The 24232-nt window shown below is 41.3% G+C and overlaps 3 protein-coding genes across 6 annotated transcripts in view; 2 read left to right on the top strand and 1 right to left on the bottom strand.

Annotated features, from left to right (window-relative positions):
• The window catches only part of snx8a (sorting nexin 8a), a 41154-nt gene extending 35873 nt beyond the window's left edge, over positions 1 to 5281 (top strand). For all 3 annotated transcript variants that reach the window (XM_078417848.1, XM_078417847.1, XM_078417850.1), the window contains exon 13: positions 668 to 5281. In XM_078417848.1, the coding sequence (XP_078273974.1) occupies positions 668 to 742 (75 nt within the window). In that variant the 3' untranslated portion in view covers positions 743 to 5281. The remainder of the gene's footprint in view (positions 1 to 667) is intronic.
• A 9031-nt stretch (positions 5282 to 14312) lies between these two features.
• nudt1 (nudix (nucleoside diphosphate linked moiety X)-type motif 1) lies at positions 14313 to 17082 on the bottom strand. Its single transcript, XM_078418507.1, has 3 exons — positions 16069 to 17082; positions 15303 to 15448; positions 14313 to 14898 (listed from the first exon to the last, which is right to left on the bottom strand). The coding sequence occupies exons 1-3, from the start codon at positions 16218 to 16220 to the stop codon at positions 14708 to 14710; spliced, it is 489 nt and encodes a 162-aa protein (XP_078274633.1). The 5' UTR covers positions 16221 to 17082; the 3' UTR covers positions 14313 to 14707.
• A 212-nt stretch (positions 17083 to 17294) lies between these two features.
• Positions 17295 to 22687, top strand: mrm2 (mitochondrial rRNA methyltransferase 2). 2 transcript variants are annotated; one of them, XM_078418506.1, is made up of 3 exons: positions 17295 to 17663; positions 20475 to 20763; positions 21981 to 22687. In XM_078418506.1, the coding sequence occupies exons 2-3, from the start codon at positions 20490 to 20492 to the stop codon at positions 22403 to 22405; spliced, it is 699 nt and encodes a 232-aa protein (XP_078274632.1). In that variant the 5' UTR covers positions 17295 to 17663; positions 20475 to 20489; the 3' UTR covers positions 22406 to 22687. The 2 variants fall into 2 exon arrangements, with proteins under 2 accessions (XP_078274632.1, XP_078274631.1); XM_078418505.1 differs by lacking the exon at positions 17295 to 17663 and adding an exon at positions 18281 to 18514.
• Positions 22688 to 24232: the final 1545 nt, after the last annotated feature.

The raw sequence follows: 24232 nt of genomic DNA, 5'->3' as shown, positions 1-24232 counted from the left end.
ATATTCTTTTCTTCTCGGCTTTACTTGCACAGTTCCGTGTCGACAGACATCATCTACCTTCTGTGCCCCCCACATAACCATTTGAGCACAAACTTGAGTGTGTTTGTGCATTCAGCTGCACGAGGCTTCAGAATGCCTAGTTGTGATGTTTTCTGTGTAGTTTTGTCACTGTTTATTCATTCAATACATCCAAATGGATGATAATCAAGGAAATCCTTGCTTTTGTATATACCTCTAAACCTTTCCTATCCACACACCTGTCCAAGTATCTTAAATGCTCTTATAGTACCTTCCTCAAATATTTCTTCTGGCAGCTCTTTCCATATACCCATCATCCTCTGAATGAAAAGGTTGCCCCTCAGGTTCCTATATTTCCCCTGTCACCTTAAACCTATTTCCTTTGATTCTTGATTCCCCTTGCCTGGGTGAAAGACTCTGTGCATTCATCCTATTAATCTCCCTTGTGATTTTCTACACCTCTATAAGAACAACTTTCAGTTTCCTACTCTCCAAGGATTACAGTCTTTGCTTGCCCAACCTCTCTGTATAGCTCAGGCCCTTAATTCGTATCCACTGATGCTTCAAAAGATTTTTACATTTGCAAAATATTAATGTATTGTTTGTTTCATTATCAAAGAATTCAATTCTGTTTTTTTCTCCATTCTAGATGAGTGAAGTGTGGAACGACTTAAAACCAAAGCTGGGAGGTCTCTTGCCAAATGGAATGCCTTCATCTGCTTAAACTCTAGGCAATTGATAGAGCCCAATTTCTTCTTTTCACATATTGACATGTCATTATGATTCAATTTACAATGTTTCTCTATTTTCTCTCCTCTTCAAGAAAACATTCCAGAATTGCACCTATCAAGGGAGCAAATATATGGCTACGTGTGAGGGTGTGGTTTGTGTGCGCACGCTAAAACTGGACCACCGGAATAACTAATTTCCCCCTCTGATCTGGAAATCAGAACTGCAGATGCTGGAATTTAAAACAAAAGCTGGAATACTGGAAGAATTCATCCAGTTGAATGGCATCTGTGCAATGAGAAATCAGATGATGTTTCAGGCTGTAGAGAGTTCATCAGAACTGAGAAAGAGAAAGCAAGTTGGTCTAAGTAGCAGAGAAGGTCAGGGAGGGCACTGGGTGGGTCAAAGAAATTGGGTGTAATGGTGTGAAATGGTGGACAGCCATTGAGTGAACAGGTAAGCTCCTTTGTTCATGTAATGTGTTACTAATGTTGTGAAGTGTCACTGATTTTTTACAGTCTGGCCTGCTAGGATATGTTGAACAGGCCAGAACATACAAATGAAAGAAAAAAGGGGGAGAGGAATGGCAGCACAAATGGCCAGTCTTCATACAAACAGCTCCACTGACCATTCAGTGGCTGCCCATTATTTTGTTCCATTACTATTGTTCCCGTTATTCCACCTATTGCCCCCCCAGCCCCCTTAAGTCTAAGTCTGAGAAAGAGAAAAAAAGGCAAAATCTTTCTTTCTCATTCTTAGACTAACTTACTTTTGCAATTCTGAGGAAGGATCTTCGTCCTGAAACAATAACTGGTTTCTCTTTCCACAAATGCTGCCTGAATGACTGAGCTCTTCTAGCATTTCTGTTCTTTCTCCCCCACTGATGTGCTCTGCTTTAGATTTATGGGCTAAGTTTATAATTGGGAGGATGACTACATTGAAGCAGGTAGCCAATTGTCTTGATTTGACTTAAACACTTTGATAAGTGTTTCTGACTTGTCCACAAGTGCCTGAAAGGGGGAGTGGTTGGGCAGAACATTATTAGTATTAAATAAACTCTGTTAAACGGGCAATAAGACTACAAATATTCTTCACTGCTATAATTTATTAACTTGGCTACCTGACTTTTAAATGGCAGTGGGGTCTCTGTCTTATTGTATATAAATCTATATGGATAGGAGGCTTCAGGGTTTATGGTTAATATCTTCTGAGATTGTGTTAAAACTAGAGCAATTGTTTTATAAATACTTGCTGGTCCTCTCTCAAATTAGGTTGGCAGTAGGTTTGCATAAATGCGAGTGGTTTTAAAATGGGGTTGGTGATCGTGCTTCCTCTAAAAATTGTCCTGTCTTGTGTATTTCTATGACCCAGAAACAGACATGGATTTAAAGGTTAAATGAGAACTGGATACGTTGCAATGGCTTTTGTGTGGATGTACTGTGTAATTTTGTTCTAACTGAAATTCTCTATTGCCTTGGGTGTTCAACCACATTGTACTTATGACGTTGTGTGTAAAATTGTTCTTGCCATGTTTGAGAGTGCATGAAGATCGGATTATAAAGTTGGATTCTTGAAACGCCATTTATCATATTGTCCTATCACAGGTTTGCAATAGTCAAGCTCATAATTACCATGTAATTCTTTCTAATTACAAGTGAAAAGTTGATTTAAGACCAAATATTTGCCTTGGATGGGACCCGAGTATCCATGTCAGAGTGGCTTAGAGTGAGAGCATTCTCTTTCTATTTTTTCTCTGCTGGTGTCTGCACACTCAGGCCCATACCCTGACCCCTTCAGCTTTCTGTGTGAACCTGGTGACTGTAGCTTCTGATGAGACTTGAAACAAATCCAATATATAGACACCTTATCATTACATGGTATTGTACGCCAGACTGGCTGACCTGGTTCTAACCAAAAAGAATGGTGCTATTAGGAAACATTGTTCCATCAATTAGTTCCTGAAATTTTCAACCCTCTCACCACCCCTTTGTACTGACTCATGACTGTCTGGCAATTTGCACACAACAGCAAGCTGTGAGGCGAGGTGACAAAAAAATGTCTAGGTGGTTATTGCAAAATATTTCCTGTTAACAGTTAGATCAGTTAATTGTCTACTGATGCAAACGGCCAGCATTCGTTTTTCACCAGTGATCTTAATAATGTCTCTGCAAGAAGGAACTGCGGATGCTGGTTTAAACTGTAGACACAAAAAGCTGGAGTAACTCAGCGGGACAGGCAGCATCTCTGGAGAGAAGAAATGGGTGATGTTTCGGGTCGACTATTCTTCTGACTTCAATAATGCCTGTGTAGTTTATATTCCTGTAATCCACATGGGTTTTGCTGGCCAAAGTTAGTTTACTTTCCCAATGTGGATCTGTCAAGCTGCCATTTTGAAATGGAATTTCTATTTTTGAAAGCGGGTAGTTCCATTTTCACTTTATACAGCTTTGAAACTTTTTGGAACTTTTTTTGTAATTAAAATGCTTGGGATTTTTTTAAAGAGGAACGGGGGAGTTCCAGCCAGCGATATTACTCAAACAACATAATTTGCTTTTATGCATAACAAACATCTGGTCATAATCATATTCCTATTGTCATCATATCACTAAAAATGGTACAACAAACTACAAACAAACAAATGTAGTTCATTAGGTGCAAATGAATGTAAATAATAGCTACAATTACTAGTCCTTTTATACAAGAGTGAAAAAAGCCCATTGATGTTTCCTGTTTGCTGACAAGCATCCTTGCAGAACACCATTACCAAGTTGTATTGCATAACTATGATTATATTACTAGTTGACAACAGCCGTGATAGGAGAGGTTTAATGACACACAATGTTAAGTCACAGGAAGGTCCTCTGGGAATTGGTAAAACTTGATTGTACTTTGCCATTTAAAAAAATCACAAATGGGTCTGCAGTTCAGACATTTCAACACCTAAGTTTTGAACGTTTTTACTCGGTTGTGCAGGATGGCTGTGAGATTGTGTGAAGAGATATTTTCATCACCAAGTCAGCTGTTGTTCTAAGCAAATAGGAAATTGATAAGTGGCAGCAATGGGAAGTCTGAAAGGCAGAGGGTATTTTAAAGTAACTGCTTGTGGAAACCTGAGGTGAGCAGATGTGAAATATCTACATGCTAAGTGAAATATTAGTTTTATTTCCGACAAAATCCATTAAATTGTTATCCCTGTCAACACCACAATGCAGGCAAGGCAGGGTTCTCAACAAATATTTTATTTTTACAAGCTTAATTTACTCAGCAAAATGTTGATTCAATTGTTTAAAGTCCTGCAGTATAATACTGCAGATGCTGGAAATTTGAGTTTATAATGTAGGAGATACTAAGCTTCTGTGGAGAGGGAAAACAGTGTTAACATCTCAAACCAGGAAATGCTAGAAATACCCTGCTGGTCAGGCAGCAACTGAGTAGCAAAGAAAACCAGATGATAGTTCTAATGAACAATCATTAAAACCAAACAGTGCTTTTGTTACATTTAAACATTGTTTCATTAAAATGAAACGCCGTTCTTTCCACAGAGTTGGTCTGATCAGCCGAGATTTCCCCCAGAATTTACTGTTTCTATGTAGGGTTTCTATGAATCTCAGTCTTTTGTGGTAACCAGGCATAATTAATTGGGGGAAATGCACATTTTTTTTGACACTGGTATCACTATATGCAGTCTTCATTAATCCAAGTAAGCCTCACTATTTGGGGGTTGCCTCAATGCCTTTGTGGCGTAGATTGAAATCTGTTGCAGTTTCCTAATTACATTTCTATTACATTTTCTGGACTGTAAAATGAGTTTGGATAGCCTTAATCCTGCTAATAGTAGAAACTATGCATAATTTATCATAAAAAATTTAAAAGATCCTAGAACTGAGAAATATCCTAAGCTTCCGGTGGTGCAGCTTGTAATGTTGTCCTTTGGAAGATGAAGCTGTGACTTGTACTGGATGAGTTACTGCATGGGTAGAGGGCCCTCAACTTGCAGTTGTCTGGATAACATTGCCTGATTAAAAGGGGGTGCTTTATGGAGTTATCCTGGATGGGAGTACTAAGATTTGTTAGAATAAAGATGTATTAATTGTGATTTATTGCAGAAGGGAAAACGCCATATGATGTTTTTTTCCGCAGTAATGTGCTTCCCTGGCTTCAACGTAATTTTCAACAATTAGAATGCGTGATACTTGGGGTTGACTCATTGGCTTGGATGCTGCAACTGGTTTCACTCCTGAACTATGTGTTCAGCCATTCCTTTAAAAGCAGCGGATATTTTGTGTGTGATTGTAGGGAGGAAGGAAAGGGTTGATGGCACAGGAAACTTTGTGGTTGATGTTTACAGGGAAGAACAGTGAAGTGTAAATGATTCTGGCAAATCTGTAAAATTAAGTGTTTATCGGCTCTGTAAAATTAGCCTTTTCTACATTCTATCTATATTCAATTGATTGGAGTGAGTTAATATGGCGCACTTTATTGAACATTTAAAATCTTTGCAAGTTATTAAAGTATTATAGAATATGAAGTAAACTGGTTTGATATATATATATTTACTGTGTATAAGAATTATATCTACAATAAATTTGTATGAAGAAACTTTTGGAATAGTTCATTTATTTCATGCAGGAAGAGCCAAGAGTACACTAAATAAATGAAAAACTTTGACATAGTTTGTACAATACATGCTGCTGTTAGAAGGAACACCTGATTGTTTGCTCACCAGCAGACTATTAATTTACAGTTCTGCCAAGGGGAGGTTCACAAAGACTGGTGATAAGCAGGAAAGGATATTTGGGGGTAAATAGTAACTCCTATATTTTTGAGCAGTTGAGGATAAAATGAGCTGAAATGGGTTTTTTCCTGCTACTGGTAATTTTCAAGGAATGGTGATTTCAAATAACATGGAGATCAGGGAGTTTAGTTGGAAAGGGAGGAGTTAGTTGAGGAACCAAAAGGGTGTGAAATTAAAAGTGAGTGGCAGGAAGCTTTTCTGAATTGAAGAAATACATTCATGACACAAGTTGAGGGAGGTTTAAGGAAGTACTTTACTTCCAAGAGAAATTGCTTTAGGTTATTCTTTCTCGTAACATTGAACCTTGTTTTTCCCTGAGAAGACACATTGGCTCCTGATCTCCCCAGCCATGTGCAGATGTGATAGTTTCCCCGTCATTTTGGATTGCCCTGGCCCATATGCTGAAGGTTTGGTTAAAATTCTCCAGCCTGAAACGGGTCCATGATCAGCAAATCCCCATTAGCTAGATAATGACATTGTTCAAACTCCAGGGTCAGTGAATAGCACGAGTAAACTTCATTCAGACCTATTCCTCCAGGTTTCTGGAATGGATGGGAAATAGAGTTGTTGCACACAGGTGGAGACCACTGGGGCTAAATATAGAGGATCCACTAGAAAGAATTTTGAAATGTTATCTGAAATAAAAAATGGCTAATTCATATAGTGCTTTTAAATATAGTAAAATGTCCCAATGCGCATTCAAAGGTCTTTCCAAACAAAACAGAGTACCAGGCCAGAAGATGTTAGTACAGATGCCCAACAGCTGAATTAAAGAAGAGCATTTTAATGGTGTCAGCAAGGTTTATGGAGGAAATTCCAGTTTTAAGTTGAAACAGCTGATGCACAATTCCCAAATGCAGTTTAATTAAAATCAGGGATGCACAAAGGGCAATGATTGGAGCACAGACACTTTTGTTCAATCAGTACTGTAATTCATCAGATCAGTTTGTAAATCTCATTGTGATGCAAACAGTATTTCTGTGAATAACATTAGTTTGGGGGCAGAAGTGACTCATATATTGGGAAAGATTCATCTTAAAAACCCTTTATTTAAATTTTTTTAAACTACATAATCGGAGGAGACATTTGAACTCTTTACATGCAGTTATCATCCAGAGGTATTGCTTAAAATGGTGGCACCTAAGAGGCCTGTAGAGACTTACTGAGTATATTCAGGAAATCATTTGTATTTTGGTTTTTAAAGAAATTGAAGGATATGCAGTTAATGGCAGATTTAAAAAAAATCTCAATCATTGAATAGCAGAGCAGATATAAAGGACTGGATGGCTTACTGTTTTATTCCTTGTGTCAGTAATTATTGCCATTTCCTATTTGCCCTTGAGGAATGTGATGCCTTGAACTGCTGCACTCCGACAATGCTGTTTTGTGAGGATGGCAAGAATTTATACCCCACAACAATGAAGGAACAGGAATATATTTTCATCTGTTTATGTGTCTAGGAGTGCATCAGATAAATTACACTTGATCTCCTTACACAAATCATTGATGTGTATTATAAATACAGTAGCAGGAGTCCCAGCACCAGTACAGGAGGCAGCCCACTAATCACAACCAGCCAACCTGAAAATAACAAGATTATTCCTTGTTTTTTTTGGCCATTAACTGATGCTCATTCCATGCTAGTATATTACTGTTACTACCATGCACTCTTGAAAGTTTTATGTACTGATCTATTGTATTTTTATCAAAGGATTTCTGAAAGGTCAAATTCATCAACAAGCTTACTGCTTGTTTCTGCTAATTGCAATTTAAAAAAAAAAATGTTAAATGTGGTTACCCCATTCACATATACATTGTTAATGGAATCCTATTATTTTCTAAGTGCCTGGCCACTACTTTGTTAATAAGGTCCCAGCATTTTCCTAAATATTGATGACCCAAAGGAGGGAAAGTATCCTGGCCAGTGACAACATCCAGCAAACAAGTATGAGGTGTTGCACTTTGGGAGGTTGAATGTAAGTGGATAATTTCCAGTTAATGGCAAGATCCTTAACAGCATTGATGTGCAGAGGGATCTTGGAGTCCAAATTCATAGCTCACTGAAGGTGGCAACATAAATAGATTGAGTGGTAAAGAAGGCATAGGGTATGCTTGCATTCTTTGCTAGCAGCATTGAATAGAAGTCAGGAAGTAATGATGCAGCTTTACAACACTTTGTTTAGGCCGCATTTGGAGTATTGCAGGCAGTTCTGATTGCCCTATTACAGGAAAGATGTGGAGGCTTTGGAGAGGGTGCAGATGAGGTCTATCGGAATGCTGCTTAAATTAGAGTTTCAATTATAAGAAAAGGTTGGATAAACTTAGTATTGTTTTTTTCTCAGATGTCAGAGGTCGAGGGGAGTTTTGATATCTATACTAAAACTCGTTTGTTTATTTGTTCCTGAACTACAGCCAAAACCGTACACGATAGTGCGACCATTTTAGGCCCATCTTACTCACCGCCGTCCCTTTGGTGCTTATGGAAGAAGTTTCATTGAAATTGGTGTTATATTTTAAAAGTGATTCACATTTTAAAGTTTAAATCTATCTCCGAGGGAGGGGGAATGGAGGTTGAGGGGGATGGAGGGGGGAGTGGAGGGGAGGGTGCTGCATCAATGTAGGAGAGGTTTGGGCCCAACAGGTCCACTTGGTTTAAAAATTCTGAGAGGCAAGAGATAGGGTGGACTGTCGGAACCTTTTTTCCAATGTGGAAATGTTTAGCACTAGAGGGCATAGCTAAAAGATGAAAGTGAGGCAGTTTAATGGAGATATGCGGGGCAAGTTTTTTTTTTTTTGAGTGGTGGGGGCCTGGAATGCATTGGTGGGGGTGGTGGTGGCACATACGATAGTGACATTTGAGGCACATGGAAGTGAAAGGAACAGAGGGGATACGGATCATGTGCAGGCAGATGAGATCAGTTTAACTTGGCATCATGCTCGGTGCAAACATTGAGGGCTGAAGGGCCTGTTCCTGTGCTGTTGTTTTCCATGTGATAGTGGCATGAGGTGGCAGATGGACACTTTGGCTGCAAACTGACACCTCCTGCTTCCCTCCTGCAAGCTCCAGGTTTATCCCTACATGCCAAGCTGCACACAGCATTAAACCAATATCTTTTGATGTATTTGTCAATCTCATTTGCTCCACAGAAAGTCCAAAGGTATTCAAGTACAGTGAACACGAAACAAGAGAACTTACTCCTGTCCTGCCAGATTTATTTCTCTAGAAAATGGTGATTTTTTAGGGAGCGGTTTCACTTGCTTTGAAACAGAATACAGCAAATATTAATCTATGTTGACAGTTAGCATTTGGCTGGCAATCACGTTTTTCCTCGTTTACCCTCCACATCCCAGTAAATCATTAAGAGAACCACAGAATTGCGATTATAGACAATAGGTGCAGGAGTAGGCCATTCGGCCCTTCGAGCCAGCACCACCATTCAATGTGATCATGGCTGATCATTAATGCAAGATTTAATGCAAGAAAGGTCACAAGACCAAATGCTGCACTTCAAGATTCTGGTTATTTTAAGGAGCTTCTGTCTCATCACATTGCATTAAAATACAGAATAAAAATATCAAAGACGGCAGTTTCAGAGCGATTGCTACAATTGGTTCTGGAATTGGATCATTAACACAAAAAATGTTGCTTTTCTGCACCACCAAGTGGGCAGTTTTGGAACAGCAGACAAGTTAAAACAGCTGCCTTTTCAATAAAAATTCATCTTCCCCACTTGGGAGTTTAAGTGACCAAAAGTAAAAATCAGTCTATTTTTTAATTTTTGTAGTAGTGAAATCAGTACATAAGATTAAAATTCAATAATAATCCTGCCACAACTTCTGCAAATTCGCACTGGGCAGGGATCAGACTCTGCTCTCCTACTGAGGACCGATAACTTGCTCACCGAGGACGAAGGACCTCCCAATAGGCCCGGCTCACCCACGGCGACTCCAATCTCAGCCCTGAACCACTGGCTTCGACAGGACTCACACCACCGCAAGCAAGGAGGGCTGCCGCTGGAAACTGGCACCAGCAGGCCCTCTCTCTGATTATACTACGGGGGAACCCAGAGAGTCTGCTGCCACGTGTGGCGGCAGGCAGAAGATGGACTGTTCTGTGAAGTTTTGTAACTTTGGCAGTGGCAGGCAGAAGATAGGACTGTTTGGTAAACTTTTGTCACTCTGTCAGTGCCAGAAATGTGGCGACACTTGTGTACTGCCAAAGTGAGGTCTGCTGTATGACTTTACCGGATTGTATGTTTAAAAAAAGCATGTAATAAAAAAGTTGAAGGAGAAAAACATAAAGGCACAGTCCCCATATCCTGCAAGACTGAAGGTGTTTCTGGGAACAGAGACGAAGACATTCAATACACTGATGGAGGCGGCCCCCATGCTGAAGGACATGGGGATCCATGTGGAGGAGGACGAGTGGGAGAAACTACAGAGAGTGAGGATGGAGGGCAGCTGGACTACGGGGACAGGACAGAAGGGAAAGAGGAGACAGCCACCCATCACAGAGGCGGACATACAAGCCCTCGGTCTGTGAACTCTGAGGTTCACAGTGGTAAGGACTAAAAAAAAAAAAAAAACAGCCTGGAACTAAGGGTAAAAAAATAATGACAATCCTGAAGTATATATAATGCGGACAATCTGAATTTATGTTTAATGTTCAAAGAATTGAAAAGGAGCTAGTTATGGGATTTAAGTAACACTTATACTGAATAATGTCAAAATTGGTTGAAGGAGCAAAGCTGGATCTCAATTTGAGCAAGGAGCAACTTAATTCTGAGAAGTTGCAGGTGCACATTGTGCTATTTCCCCAGAGAGATTGCCACACTCTCTGATGACGGGACTTTTGGGAGTCACATGTTATTTTTGTATAGTAGTTCAGAGGGAGATGTGTATTGTTTGTTTGTTTTTTCGCTGTGTATCGTTTTGCACAGTTGTTTTGATTTATAGGAGGAACCGAGTTTATGGCCTACATCTTAAAATGTCATGAATAAGTTGAACCTTGTTTCTTATAATGTGCACGGTCTAAATCACCCTATTAAGAGAAAGAAAATATTGAGTCAGTTGAAGAAACTACAATGTGCCATTGCACTAATCCAAGAAACTCACTTGAGTGAAAATGAACATAAAAAACTGAAAAGGGAATGGGTAAACCAAGTATTCCATGCTTCATATGGCAAGAAAAGGGGGGTGGCCATACTAATTAATAAATCCCTACCATTTTCTGTAGAGAAAGTGATTAAAGGTGATATGGGAAGATATATCATGGTGGTTGGCAAAATAGGAGATATGAGTATTTCAATATTAAACATCTATGCCCCAAATGAAGAAAATGAAACATTCTTTAAAAACATAGCCAATATACTTACCAGTAACGGACGAGGGATGATAATTTTGGGAGGGGATTTTAATACCATACAGAATGGTAACTTAGACAGGTTGCCATCTGAGAGGGGACCAAAAACAAAAAAATCCAGAGTCCTAAATAATGTTATAAAAGAATTAGGTCTGGTTGATCCATGGAGACATAATAATCCTAAAGGAAGAGATTTTACCTTTTATTCTAACCCACATGGGAGTTATTCGAGAATAGACTTTTTTTGTGTGTCAAAACAACAGATACATACAGTCAGGGACTGCAGTATAGAATCCATAACTATAAGTGACCACGCCCCTGTCATACTATCCATTGAGCTGGGCAGGGAATCCTTCTTTAAGTACTGGAGACTTAATGTGTCAATCCTATCAGATGAAAAGGTTGTCAAAGAACTAAAACTAAACTTAAAGGAATATTTTCAAATAAATGACAATGGCGAGGTCTCACCATCGACATTATGGGAGGGAGGAAAAGCAGTCATGAGAGGGAAAATAATAGAGATAACTTCCAGATTGAAAAAAACCCGAATGGAAAGGCAAGGAAAGCTAGAAAGTAAAATCAGAGAGTTGGAGTTAGAACATAAAAGAACAAGAAACAACTCTATTCTCGTCGAATTAAAAAAAATGAGACAAGAGTTAGATGAACTTTTAACATATAAAGCAGAAGGAGCTCTTCGTTTTATAAATCAAAGATATTATGAGATGGGTAACAGAGCAAGCCGGTTACTGGCATTCCAACTGCGAAAAGCTCAAACAAATAGAATAGTTACAAAAATAAGACATCCCACTTCCAATTTTATTATGGCTAAGCCAAAAGAGATAGCAAAGGCCTTTGCAGAATATTATAAAAACTTATACAGTGACTCAGAATCTAATCTCACTGAGACCAAAACACAAGAATTTTTCAAAAAACTACATTTACCAGCATTAAAGGTAGAAGAAGCATCTGAAATGATAAAACCAATTTCGTCACAAGAAATAGCCGATACTATAAAAACCCTTAAAAGTAACAAATCCCCAGGTACAGATGGCTTCTCAGGGGAGTATTATAAATGTTTTGCAGAAGACATAACACCAGAATTATGTAAAGTTTTTAATTATGCGCTATCAACAGGAAACCGCCCAGATACTTGGTCAGAAGCCATAATTTCCGTATTACATAAGGAGGGCAAAGATCCGACTTCATGTGAGGGATATAGACCGGTCAGCTTGCTCTGTAATGATTTAAAAATATTAACAAGCATACTAGCACAGAGAATGCAACAACATATAACTAAATTAATCAAGCCAGATCAAACGGGGTTTATCCCGGGGAGACAGGGGGCTAACAATATCAGGAGAACACTAAATCTTATATCATGTGCTAAAAATAATCCCAGACCTACCATGCTGCTTAGCCTAGATGCACAAAAAGCGTTTGACCGTGTGAAATGGAACTTTTTATATCAAACATTGAAGGTTTTTGGGTTTCACTCAACGTTTATAGACTGGGTAAGAATTGTTTATAAAAATCCCAAATCACGGATCAGAATTAATGGCTGCTGCTCAGACTTCTTCTACCTCAAAAGAGGAGTCAGGCAAGGAGATTGCCTGAGCCCGCTACTGTTTGCTGCAAGTATTGAACCGTTAGCAGAGTCAATAAGACAAAATAAAAACATTAAAGGAATAAAAGATGAAGGGGGCATAGAACACAAGACGTCATTATTTGCGGACGATTTATTAACATACATAGTGGAGCCCTCCACGTCTATACCAGCTCTACTAGATAACCTAAAAGAATATGGTGAAATATCAGGATATTTGACAAATGAAGCCAAATCAATAGCAATGATGCTCTCAGGAGATTGTCCAGTGGAACTTAAAAGAAAAAGTCCATTTTAAATGGACCAAAAAAGGGTTTAGATACCTTGGTATAATTATCACTTCGAATACAGCACAGCTATTTGAAGCTAATTATGGGAAACTGATATCTGAGATAAAGGATGATTTGGCTGGATGGGAGATTTTACCGTTGACTCTGGTGGGAAGAGTAGAAACAGTCAGAATGAATATATTGCCAAGACTGTTGTTTTTGTTCCAATCGTTGCCTATTATGATCTCGGGAGCTTTTCTAAAAAAACTGGATAAAATTATATCGAAATTCTTATGGCAAAGTAAAAAAGCAAGAATTAAATACAAGACGCTTCTTAGCAAAAAAGAAAAGGGAGGGTTGAACTTGCCTAATTTAAGAAATTATTATTGGGCAACGCAACTCAGAGCCTTAATCATGTGGACCACTAAAGAGAAAGATTCAATGTGGGTGGAGATGGAGCAAAACGCTTGTAAAAATTTGCCTTTAGAATCACTCCCATTTTTAAACGAGAAGGCCCTGAAGAGGCTCAGGATGGGCAACGAGTGGATTAGGGTAACAATGAAAATCTGGTCAGCAGTAAGAAAGAAGCTGAAGCTGTCAAATTCTGTAAGCAGGGCTACTAGAATAGCAAAAAACCCAGACTTTGTACCATCTACCATGGACTCAGGATTTGACAGATGGGCTGACAAAGGGCTAATATACATAGATCAAATGTTTCAGGGACAAACAATGAAAATATTCACACAACTTCAAAAAGAATTCAATTTACCTGCTCATGACTTTTACAAATTCTTACAGCTAAGAGATTACCTACAGAAACATCAGGAATGGGAGAACATCTGCAAGACTCCATCTAAATTAGAGGAAGTGTTGTGGGGGTTCTCGGAAGACAAGTCAAAAAAAGGGATTATATCAAAAATTTATGAAGCACTACAACATGAATCCAAAGAGAACAACTTACATATCAAAGAAAAATGGGAACTGGAAGCGAATATCATAATATCAGAAGAAGGGTGGGAGGAATCATTTAAAGAGGGACATAAACTAACTAAGAGCCCAACATGGAGGGAATTTGACTGGAAAGTTAAAATGCGTTACTTTTATACTCCATTCATTACATCGAAATATAGTAATACAACTGATTTATGTTGGAGGGAGTGTGGAGAAGTTGGGGACTCCACTCATATATTCTGGGATTGCCCAAAAATACAGGATTTCTGGAAGAATATTCAAAAGGAAATTAAACAGATTATGGGCATTAACTTCCCTCTGGAACCAGCACTTTACATTTTGGGTATAATTCCTGACAGTATGACAGATAAGAGTTCGAAACATTTACTGACAATCCTGCTGCTGATAGCAAAGAAGACGATAACAACTTCGTGGTTGAAACCACAGCCTCCAAGCATAATGCAATGGAGAGATAGGGTAAAAAATGTGTATATAATGGAAAAAATCACAGCAAGGTTACAGTTGACAACAGACATGTTTGATAAAAGATGGTCATTATTAATACAGGCAATGCCGGGACTCGAGTCTCTTCCGTTTTTGGGAACTTAAAGTAAGGGTATTTACATTCAATATGCATCTCCTATGTTTGTTTAGTTTGTGTTTGTATGTATGTAAAAAAAAAATTTTAAAAAAAAAAGTAAAAAAAAAAAAAAAAAAAAGCATTTCACTGTACCTAGGTACATGTGACAATAAAGTATTATTGAATCACATTCTTGTCAAAGTTTACCCCAGCTGCACGTCAATGTGCAAATCGAATGTAGAAAAGGGCAAGGCTAATAGATCTTCAGCATATAGCAAACCCCATTATGGTCCAAGCTGAAAAGTAACAAAATTGTTAGAAGCAGTTTTGCAAAACTGTATTTTACAAACAGTTCACCATAAATTAACCCCACCCCAACCCTCTTTTGTTTATGGAAGAATCAGGATCCTTTGTCAGCTGCCAGATCATCCACTTCCTTCAGTGTGTAGTCAAGGATGGTGTTGTGTCCTTCAAACTTGAAATGGCCTTTGAACATCTTTTTCTGAATCATCAGGGGGAACCAGTAAATGTCATCGGGCCACATCTCATTGAATGGCAGCTTATCCAGGTCAAACCACTGTGGGCGCATCTCTGAAACACAAAGATGAAGAGGCCGTTGCTGAACAATGTCTTTTTAAATCAAATGTAAAAATGCAAAAAATGTTGAATAATTGAACACGTCAAGTTGTTTTTGTATGGTGTACTTTGCAAAGTGTTATTAGACAAAAACAGCACAAGATATTCAGAGGTCAGGTAGTCAAAGTGGTAAGTTTTAAATAGCGCCTCAAGGAAGATAAGGGAAATTTAAGGAATGAATTCTAATAGGATTGAGCCACAGCAGGTCGTGCCAGAGCTCAGACAGTGAAGATCTTGGAGGCCTGTTGGGCTGCAACGGTCAGAGAGACGATATGGGACCTGGCGGAGGAGAAAATCAAGCATACTGTGTCCTGATGCAATTCACAAGCAAGAAATTATTCTTGCAACATATTCATTACCTTCTGATTCCTCTGGTTCGCCTTGGTAACTGTCTGTTCGGAATATGTGGACGTCCATAAGTTCAGTCTCACCGACAAATTCAAAGTGGATCCGTCCAACTTTTTCCAAGCTCTGCACAGTCAGACTACTTTCTTCAAATAATTCCCTGATGAAGGAAGTAGCTTTAGAGACAAATTTAAAGTATTTTGACAATGTCCACTATGCAATAAAGGGGAGATTTAATGGAGGACTCACGATTGAGAACTAAACAATTATCTCTACTAGTAGGTTTGCAAACCAGAGGACACAGATTTTAGAATATTAGTAAAAGAACTAGAGAGTGATTAGGTGGCTTTTTAATTTTTTAAAATAATGTGCTGTTAACATCTGACAGGGATGGAAGCAGATTGACCTTGACAAATTAATATAGAGAAAGAATGCAGCAAATGGGATTAATTGGTTAACTCGTTTTAAGAGGCAACACGGACTTGATTCCCTCCTTTGCTCTATGGATCTGAGCTAGGGTTTTACAAATAGCATTATTACACTCACATCTGGAGAGGGGAATCTGTTAGGGTATTCTGTTAGGAGATTCAAGTTGGAAAAATCCATGTTTCTGAATCAGGACAGCATTTGCTTTACTTTTAATACACTTTCTCATTAAACAGTAGGCTTGAGATATAATGACCAAATGTCTGCTTGAGGAATTGTACCTCAACAAGAGTCAAGTTCCTGGGTTTGCAGATGATAAGAAAAGTAAATAATGAAAAGCTTGAAGAACTTTACCTCTTTGCTCCTTCCTCTATGGTTTCTCCAGGCTCCACCTTTCCTCCAAACCCATTCCACCGACCAGCTCCAAATCCCCGCTTCTTCATCCCCAATAGGATCTGCTGCTGCTTTATCACCATCACGAGTGTCAGCAACTTTGTAGTGACCATTTTGCCACGTTGTTGGCTCCTCCACACCTAACGTCTCTCAGTCAAGACAAATTGGCTTTGGTGAGACAATGTGTATAATTAGACAAGAAAATGACTCCAGTAAAGGTAATTAAAAGCTTCAATAAACAGGCAAGTTTTCGGAAGCGAGTTGTAGAAGAGAGATTTAGGAAGGGGATGGTGGAGCTGATGCCAGAGTTTGTGGAATAAGCAATTCCCAAAGACTACATCACTGGAGGAGGTGATTGTTCGGTTGGGTAACAAATTTAATCAGCAACTGTAAACGTGCAATTGCAAAACTGCCTGTCCTGTTGAATTACTCCAGCTTTTTGTATCTATCTTCACTTAAGAAGCCAACTATGTTTTTTTGTAATCACCTGAGCGCAAGAGCGTGGGGATATATTAAAAAAAACCAATGTTGTATCTTTTAGGACTATTGAATTTTCTTGGAGGCTGAGGTTTGGAGACACGAGACAGCAGGCGGTGGAATCTGAAACGAAAGCTTGGAGCAGCATCTCGGGTGGGGTGGAACACGGTGGAAGAGATTTGGGGTCAGACCCTCCCTGCAACAGGAGTGAGATAAAAGTTAAAGAATGTTTTTTTATGGGCAGTGACTGTGGCATTGCAATATTTGCAAAAGACATGTGCTATCCTGACAACGACTCTGTCTCGTAAGGCTGCAGGAGTGGAGTTTTGGTGACGCTGATGACCTCTTATGTGGTCCCCCGCCATTAACTTATAATGTAGGCTGGTGGCCTAGCCTAGGCAATATTTGCTCCAAATCCAGAATTAGTAAAACATGAGGACGTCTGGGCGTTAGCACATTGATATTATTTTAGTAATTTTGCTTGCACAAATTGACGGCTGTACTTCCTGCAACACGAACCAGACTCTAGAAAAAAAAATCATAATTGAGCATGAAACTCGTTGTTGCTTACCACTCTTGCTCACAGGCTGTGAGGCACTTTGGCGCGACTCACTTGAAACCTGGTTGAAAGTTGTGTGAATGGAAGCACGTGGGGGGGGGGGGGGACGGCGGTTCGAGGCCGGGTTGCTTCCTTTCGCATACAATTTGGGTTTCCGATGAATGGAAGATTTGTCACGATGAGCCAGGTAGCTGGATAATCGACTGCGACCACCCGCTACTTGTGTTTTCTGAGTCTCCCGTGGATTCCACCTCCTGTTCGCCCCAACTCCCTCTGGACCGCAGTCAGAAGCACAGACGACAGGAGGAATGTTTCCCGCCGCACTCAACCAACGGCGGCGACATCCTTCCGGTAGAGGCGGTGGCCCCGAGGATCGCCGCTGAGGTGACATTTCCCTGCGCTGGACCATTCTTCAGCACTGACAAAACTTCTGTACAACGTCGGTGAAAAGAAAGAGCAAGATGCTCTTCCGAGCGGCACGATGGAGGTGACAGCGGTCCGCGAACGGAGGTTTCCGTAGGTGAGTATCAGGGCGATGTGAAGGTTTGAACAAGGAGGTGCGGGAGGGTCAGAGCCCCAGGCTGAGAAATTGGAGGGGGGGGGGGGGTCAGAGTCTTATGGTTTGCTGCGGGACGGGGGTGTCAGAATCCTGGGTTGAGCAATGACAGGGACGAGGTCAGAGTCCCAGGCCGAGCCATAGTGTCAGAGCCACGGGCCGAGAAATGAATGGGGTCAGACCCCTGGGCCGAGGCGCCGCACTAAGGTGGGGTGAGGTGATGTTCACTGGAGCGAGAATTGCTGGTTTGACCGACCCTGTGAGCTAGCACTCATGATAAAGTGGGCTTCAAACTACACATGTAATAACGCTCAGCCCCTCCTACATTCCCACCGCTGCTCATACTCCCTTATGATTCTGGTGCTTCTGATTCCCAGCCTGGCTCTTGCACTTTCCACAAACAATTATGTAGATCTCATTATTTTTTTTTGCATCCTCTTCACAACTGAGCAATACTCAATCGTTCTTCTTGCGTCTGAGGCAGCAGAAATTATGTAAACGCCCTCCAGGCGCTGTAGCCAGTGCAAATGTGCTGTTGTCGAGGTCCACGCCTCCACCAGGCAGACGGAGGACAGTGCAGTCGAAAATGACGTGCTGCGCTGTTTGCTGGTCTGCTCCACACACGAGGCTGCTGATGAACGCAACCCCCCAACGATGCATGTTGGCGTTGAACCGGCCGACCCCTGTGCGGAGCCGGTTCAGGGCGACCCACTCTTTGCTGGGCATGTCCGACCCGGGTGGGGCTGTGGTGTTCGGTGCGCCAGTGAATTGAGGAGGTTGCGATGTCTGTTCCCAGCTGGTTCTCCATTCTCCTAGTATGTTGAAACCGGAGCCACAGAGGGTCGCTGCATGACGGGAGAAAGGGTGACGAGATGACAGGCGTTAAGGTCCCAGTTGCTGTGAATCCTGGGCGAGGTGGTGCAAAGGATGTTTGGCGTCCGATGAGGCCTTGCACACCAGCCTATGAGTGAAGAACTCTCTGCGAAGCTTGGCGGGTGCGATACCTGCGAGTACCGGCAGCAGATCCACCGGAGTAGGGCTAGGCAGCCAGTGATGATCCGCGTGGTGTCGTTGAGGATGGCATCTAGCTTGCTAGTATGAGCGCTGCGGCACCATGCTGGGGCGGCGTACTCAGCGGCGCTGTACACGAGTGCAAGAGCACTGGTTCGAAGAGTAGATGTCCTGGCGCCCCATGACAATCTGGCCAAGCAGCGCAGGAGGTTGTTCCGTGCCGAAACTTTAGCATGGAGAGCTTCAAGGTGTTGCTAGTAGGTCAGCTGCCGATCTAGTATCAGCCCGAGGTATGTAGGAAATGGGTTGTAGGGTAGGGGTGACCCATTGAAGGTGACGGTTAGCTGGCGTTGAGCTTCCTTGTTGTTCAGGTGAAAGGCCGTTGTGGTGGTTTTTGCCACACTCAATTTTAGTCTCCAGGTCTTAAGGTAGCCTGCGACAATTTCCATATCGGCCGAGAGCACATCCTCAACATTTGACCAACTCAATCGTTTATGCACAACTGCTCTTGATCACATCTAATTGATGTGGTCACTCACAGTGATATGGTGTGGAAACAGGCACTTCGGCCCTACTTGCTCACACCGGCCAACCTGTCCATGTCCCACCTCGTCCCATCTGCCCATGTTTGATCCATATCCCTCTAAACCTGACCTATCCATGTACTGTTTCTTAAACGTTGGGATAGTCCCAGCTTCAACTACCTCCTCTGGCAGCTTGTTCCATGCACCTACCACTCTTTGTGTGAAAAAGTTACCCCTCAGATTCCTGTTAAATCTTTTCTCCTTCACCTTAAACCAATGTCCTCTGGTCCTCGATTCACCTACTCTGTGCATCTACCCGATTTATTCCTCTCATGGTTTTATACACCTCAATAAGATCACCCATTATCCTCCTGCGCTCCAAGGAATAGAGCGCAGGAGGAAGGAACATCACCCAAGAGGGCCAAATAAGTGCAATGGTGCCATGTGTAAACCAAAAAGGAGGTGCTAACACTGCTGGGTATAACATTAGCAATCAGAGTGCGTTGAGTTGTGCACAGGTTTGTTTGGTATTTGTTTTATTGTGAATAACATTTATTTTTGATATTTGAAAGGGAAGTGTAGAACATGGAATTAAGGCGAGATGCTTGCTTGATTTCCATAAAATCGGTGCATGTATTGTCATAAGGTCATGTGATAAGGAGTAGAATTAGGCCATTTGGCCCATCAAGTCTACTTTCCATTCAATCATGGCTAATCTATCTCTCCCTCCTAACCCCATATTCCTGCCTTCTCCCCATAACTTCTGACACTTGTACTAATCAAGAATCTACCTATTTCTGCCTTTAAAATAACCACTGACTTGGCCTCCACAGCCTTCTGTGGCAAAGAATTCTACAGATCACCACCCTCTGACTAAAGAAATTTCTACTCATCACCTTCCTAAAAGAATGTTCTTTAATTCTGAGGCTATGACCTCTAGTCCGAGACTCCCACTAGTGGAAACATCCTCTCCACATCCACCCTATCCAAACCTTTCACTATTCTGTATGTTTCAATGACGTCCCCCCTCATTCTTCTAAACTCCAGCTAGTGCAGCCCCAGTGCCGACAAACATTCATTATAGGTTGTGTAAGAAGGAACTGCAGATGCTGGTTTAAACCGAAGATAGAAACAAAAGCTGGAGTAACTCAGCAGGACAGGCAGCATCTCTGGAGCGAAGGAATGGGTGACTTTTCGGGTCATCAGAGGTTAACCTACTATTGTGTGTTCATTCTTCCAGTATTTACAGCACAATATGATCTCTCGTATTCAGCGTCGTCTCTTCCATGCAGCAGCGGAACTGCTGAAAAAGACTCCGGCTGAACAGAGATGGTTGTCAAGACAGCTGCAGGATCCGTTTGTGAAATCTGCTCAGCAACAAAACTATCGCTGCCGTAGTGCATTTAAGCTGCTGGAAATTGACGAGAAGCATGGTATCTTGCAGAAAGGATTCAGCGTGCTTGACTGCGGTGCAGCACCAGGTGCCTGGAGTCAGGTTGCAGTTAACAGGGTTAATGCCACTGGTTCTGGTGAGTGACATGGAATTAAATCCTTTGTTCATTCACAGGATGTGGATGTCATTCCAAAAGCTAGCATCTAGTTCCCATTCCTAATTGTCCTTGAATTAAATAACTCTCTTTAGAACACAATTAAGAGCCCACCACATTTCTATAAGTTTATGCCTGCATTCAAGTCAGACCAAGGAGGAGAATTTATTTCCTTACCATCAGTGAGCCAAACACATTTTTATAACAGTTACCACCACCACCGCAATCGCCGCCGCCACAGTCATCACCGCCACTGTCTCCTTACCTGGACTCTGGTCGCCTGCAGGCCAGTGACTGCACAGATCCTCACCCCTCCCTAGACCATCATCTCACCTGGATTTCCAGGTCCAGTTCCAGACCGAGAGCCTGAAGAAGGGTCTGGACCCGTGACGTCACCTATCCATGTTCTCCAAAGATGCTGCCTGACCTGCTGAGTTACTCCAGCACATTGTGTTATTTTGTGTATTAACCAGCAACTGCAGTTGTTTGTTTCTACTATTTATACAATAACCCTTACTCGGCTGTAGCAGACAATCGTCAATAATGGACTCCTCCCCTGTGGTCCGTTATCATGAGGGTTTACTGTATTTACATGTCATGATGGTGTTTCTCTTGGAGGGAAACTTGCAGGTGGTGGAGTTTCCATACATCTGCTATCCTTGTCCTCCTCGATCGTAGAGCTTGTAGATTTGGGAAGTGTTGTCGAATGAGTAACTGCAGTACATTTTCTGGCACTGTACATTGATGATGGACAAAATGAAATATGTCAGGAAGGTTTCCCAGCAAGCTGCCGCAAGGACGTAGGATATTGCCCGTGTAACTTGTTCTAATTACTTTGGCGGTGGAATAAATACTGCCAAGGACACTGGGGAGAACAACCACTTTCTTTAACTAATAGTGCTGTGGAAGCTTTAACGTTCATTTGGGGCATTGTACATGAAAGTTGGTATCCTTTCAGTGTAGCATTTACTTGGCTCTTGCCTTGCAAGGGTGTCTCCCTGTATTGTCTCTCGGGTAAAGTATTGTCCAGCAAACCTGTACACTGCATGCTCTTTGAATTTGATACAGTGGGTATTTGGCAAAGGTTGGTTTAAACAAAGAAAATAGATTAAATATTATGTGATTATAATGAAGTTGTTACCTCAACCACAATGTCTCCCGATTTATTCTAGCTCGTTGGTAATTGTCTTTTTTTGTAGATCTGAAGGCTCCGGTGGGTTCAGTTGTGGGAGTTGACCTTTTGCACATCCCCTTGCTGGATGGTGCCATGTTCCTGTCTCATTGTGACCTCCTGGAGCCAAAGGACCAAGCTAGAATACAGGAGTCCCTGCCAGGGGGAGAGGCTCAGATTATACTAAGCGATGCGGCACCAAATGCAAGTGGCATTCGTGAGCTAGACCAGCAGCAATTTGTTGATCTTTTCCTTTGTATCCTGGGACTGGCTGGAAGAGTATTGTGTCCCAATGGCATCTTGCTTTTAAAATTCTGGGATGGAGCAAACACTGGCCTCCTTCGAAAGCGACTTACCAAATTGTTTGAAGACGTGAAGATTTTAAAGCCATCTGCGAGCAGAAAGGAGTCATCAGAGATCTACTTTTTAGCAAAAGGGTTCATAAGAGGTTGATACTACTAACTGAAGAAAGTTTGATAATGTTCAAAGGAACTTTGGTGCACTGTAAAAGAGTGTGGGATTTTGTCATTTTTACAATGTATTGTGTGCCAGCACTCGTACCCCCAAGCAGATGGTCAACAACCATTCTGTACCACAATGGGCAGTGGTCTGTTCTATGGTGATGAATACCATTACGTTCATCAAGAATAAAAACTAGTCACAAAACTGAATAAAATCTTTATTGAAAGAAAGATGTTTATATATCTGCTTTCTAATAAACTTCACAGTACAGAACCTATCTGAGATTTGCTTCTTTTAGTGTCTAGTTCATTAGCAATAAGAATGTTAACATCTTTATTCCCTATATATTTACATTCTAACTCAAAGGAAGATTAGTTTTCTCCTCTGCTCATGAGGTTGTGGGTCTCCCTTCCTTGCGCCAGACCTGTCACTTAACGAGGCCTTAGTTTTTGCAACCTCAATCATTTCAGCATTCCTCACATCTGGGTACGTGTTGCTCACTTTGTCCAAGGCCAAATTTAGTACGGATTGTCCCGTTGCACGCAGAGCGATTGAAAGGCCTGCAAGTCCCGTTCCCTATAGCAATCACCTATTAACTATCCTAGGGACAATGCACTTATTGTAATCAATTCAGTGGCCGCTTTTTCGTAAAGATCACATTGTACGCTGATAGTAATCTTATTATGTTTTTTCTTACTCTCTTTGTGTTGTACATAGGTCAGCCGGGTACAGATCTTAATCCAGATCTGAACTTCACTAGTTGCACAGTTGACCTCCTGTCCTGGGTGGATTAACTGTATAATGAACCATGTTGGAATGTGTTGGTGTAAGGTTAGATTGGGTCAGGCTCAGCTGTGGCTAACACAAAGGCAATCATATCTATAGTTCACAACAGATGCAGAACCATACATAATGCTGTATAAACTATTTGGGCATTTTTCTGATATTGAGTGTTACAGATGTTAAAGTTCAGTTCTTAAAACAGACAACAACATAAACAGTTAAAGGTAAACCAAGCAAAGCTTTAATTATCGTCAGACAGGAGTGGGGGGGGGGATCAGTGCTAAGGGTGTATGACCATACTCGGCACTCTCCTTGCTTCCACTCAAAGACACAGCATTTTCGCAGCATTTTTATACAGAATTTGCAGCAAGAATGTTTAACAACATTTCCTTCAATCAATCACATTGTATTAGAACACAATATACTTGTCACCCTAATGTCATAAACTATTTTACACAATATGTCATTAGTCGAAGGTAAGGACCCTTATCATACCACAGAAGGTGCTGTTTTCACACTCCCACTAATAATCAACAGTTAACCACATCCTAATCTTAATGAGAGCATTGTCCATCGTCTTTCTTGGACGTCTTTCCCAGGGATAACAGGATGCACTGCTCGAGAGACTTTAAGAATTGTATAGTCTCATCCTGCCTGGTACAACTTTGCAAACGTCAGCTATTCAGGACCCAAAGTTCAGGCTCATCCTGTTCATTCATTCTACCATTTTATTATTCCTGTGGTTTCCAGGGATTGCAAGTTTCAGCTACCAGACACATCCTTATGAGCAATTAGCAGTCCTTCACTTACAACAATATAGAAGCTCCACAAGCAGGTTTGCAGGCAATGGCCAAGCATCCCATCATGCAAAGTTAATAGCCATTAACTCTTTCCGGCTAGGCAGATGCAGAGGGGGGTGGTTCTGGGACGCCAGAATGCACTGCTGAGCCTACTGGAGACGTCGTAGGTCCAATCAGCGAAACGTCGATGAAAGTAGGTGCCCACTTGATAACCCCAATGACGTGTCTGCCTAGC

The sequence above is a fragment of the Rhinoraja longicauda genome, chromosome 21 (assembly GCF_053455715.1).
Source record: "Rhinoraja longicauda isolate Sanriku21f chromosome 21, sRhiLon1.1, whole genome shotgun sequence".
Lineage (NCBI taxonomy): Eukaryota > Metazoa > Chordata > Chondrichthyes > Rajiformes > Arhynchobatidae > Rhinoraja > Rhinoraja longicauda.
The sequence above is the reverse complement of the archived record's forward strand: the minus strand, read 5'-3'. Positions and strand labels throughout refer to the sequence as shown.

What these genes read in the sequence shown, in the direction of transcription:
- nudt1 (XM_078418507.1), bottom strand. Translation starts at nt 16,220, where the DNA reads ATGGTCACTACAAAGTTGCTGACACTCGTGATGGTGATAAAGCAGCAG. An exon ending in ATAGAGGAAGGAGCAAAGAG is followed by an intron (nt 15,449 to 16,068) that starts GTAAAGTTCTTC and finishes TTCCTTCATCAG; the next exon opens with GGAATTATTTGAAGAAAGTA. An exon ending in CGAACCAGAGGAATCAGAAG is followed by an intron (nt 14,899 to 15,302) that starts GTAATGAATATG and finishes TTTGTGTTTCAG; the next exon opens with AGATGCGCCCACAGTGGTTT.
- mrm2 (XM_078418505.1), top strand. Translation starts at nt 18,482, where the DNA reads ATGTCTGTTCCCAGCTGGTTCTCCATTCTCCTA. An exon ending in GCTGGTTCTCCATTCTCCTA is followed by an intron (nt 18,515 to 20,474) that starts GTATGTTGAAAC and finishes TCATTCTTCCAG; the next exon opens with TATTTACAGCACAATATGAT. An exon ending in GGTTAATGCCACTGGTTCTG is followed by an intron (nt 20,764 to 21,980) that starts GTGAGTGACATG and finishes CTTTTTTTGTAG; the next exon opens with ATCTGAAGGCTCCGGTGGGT.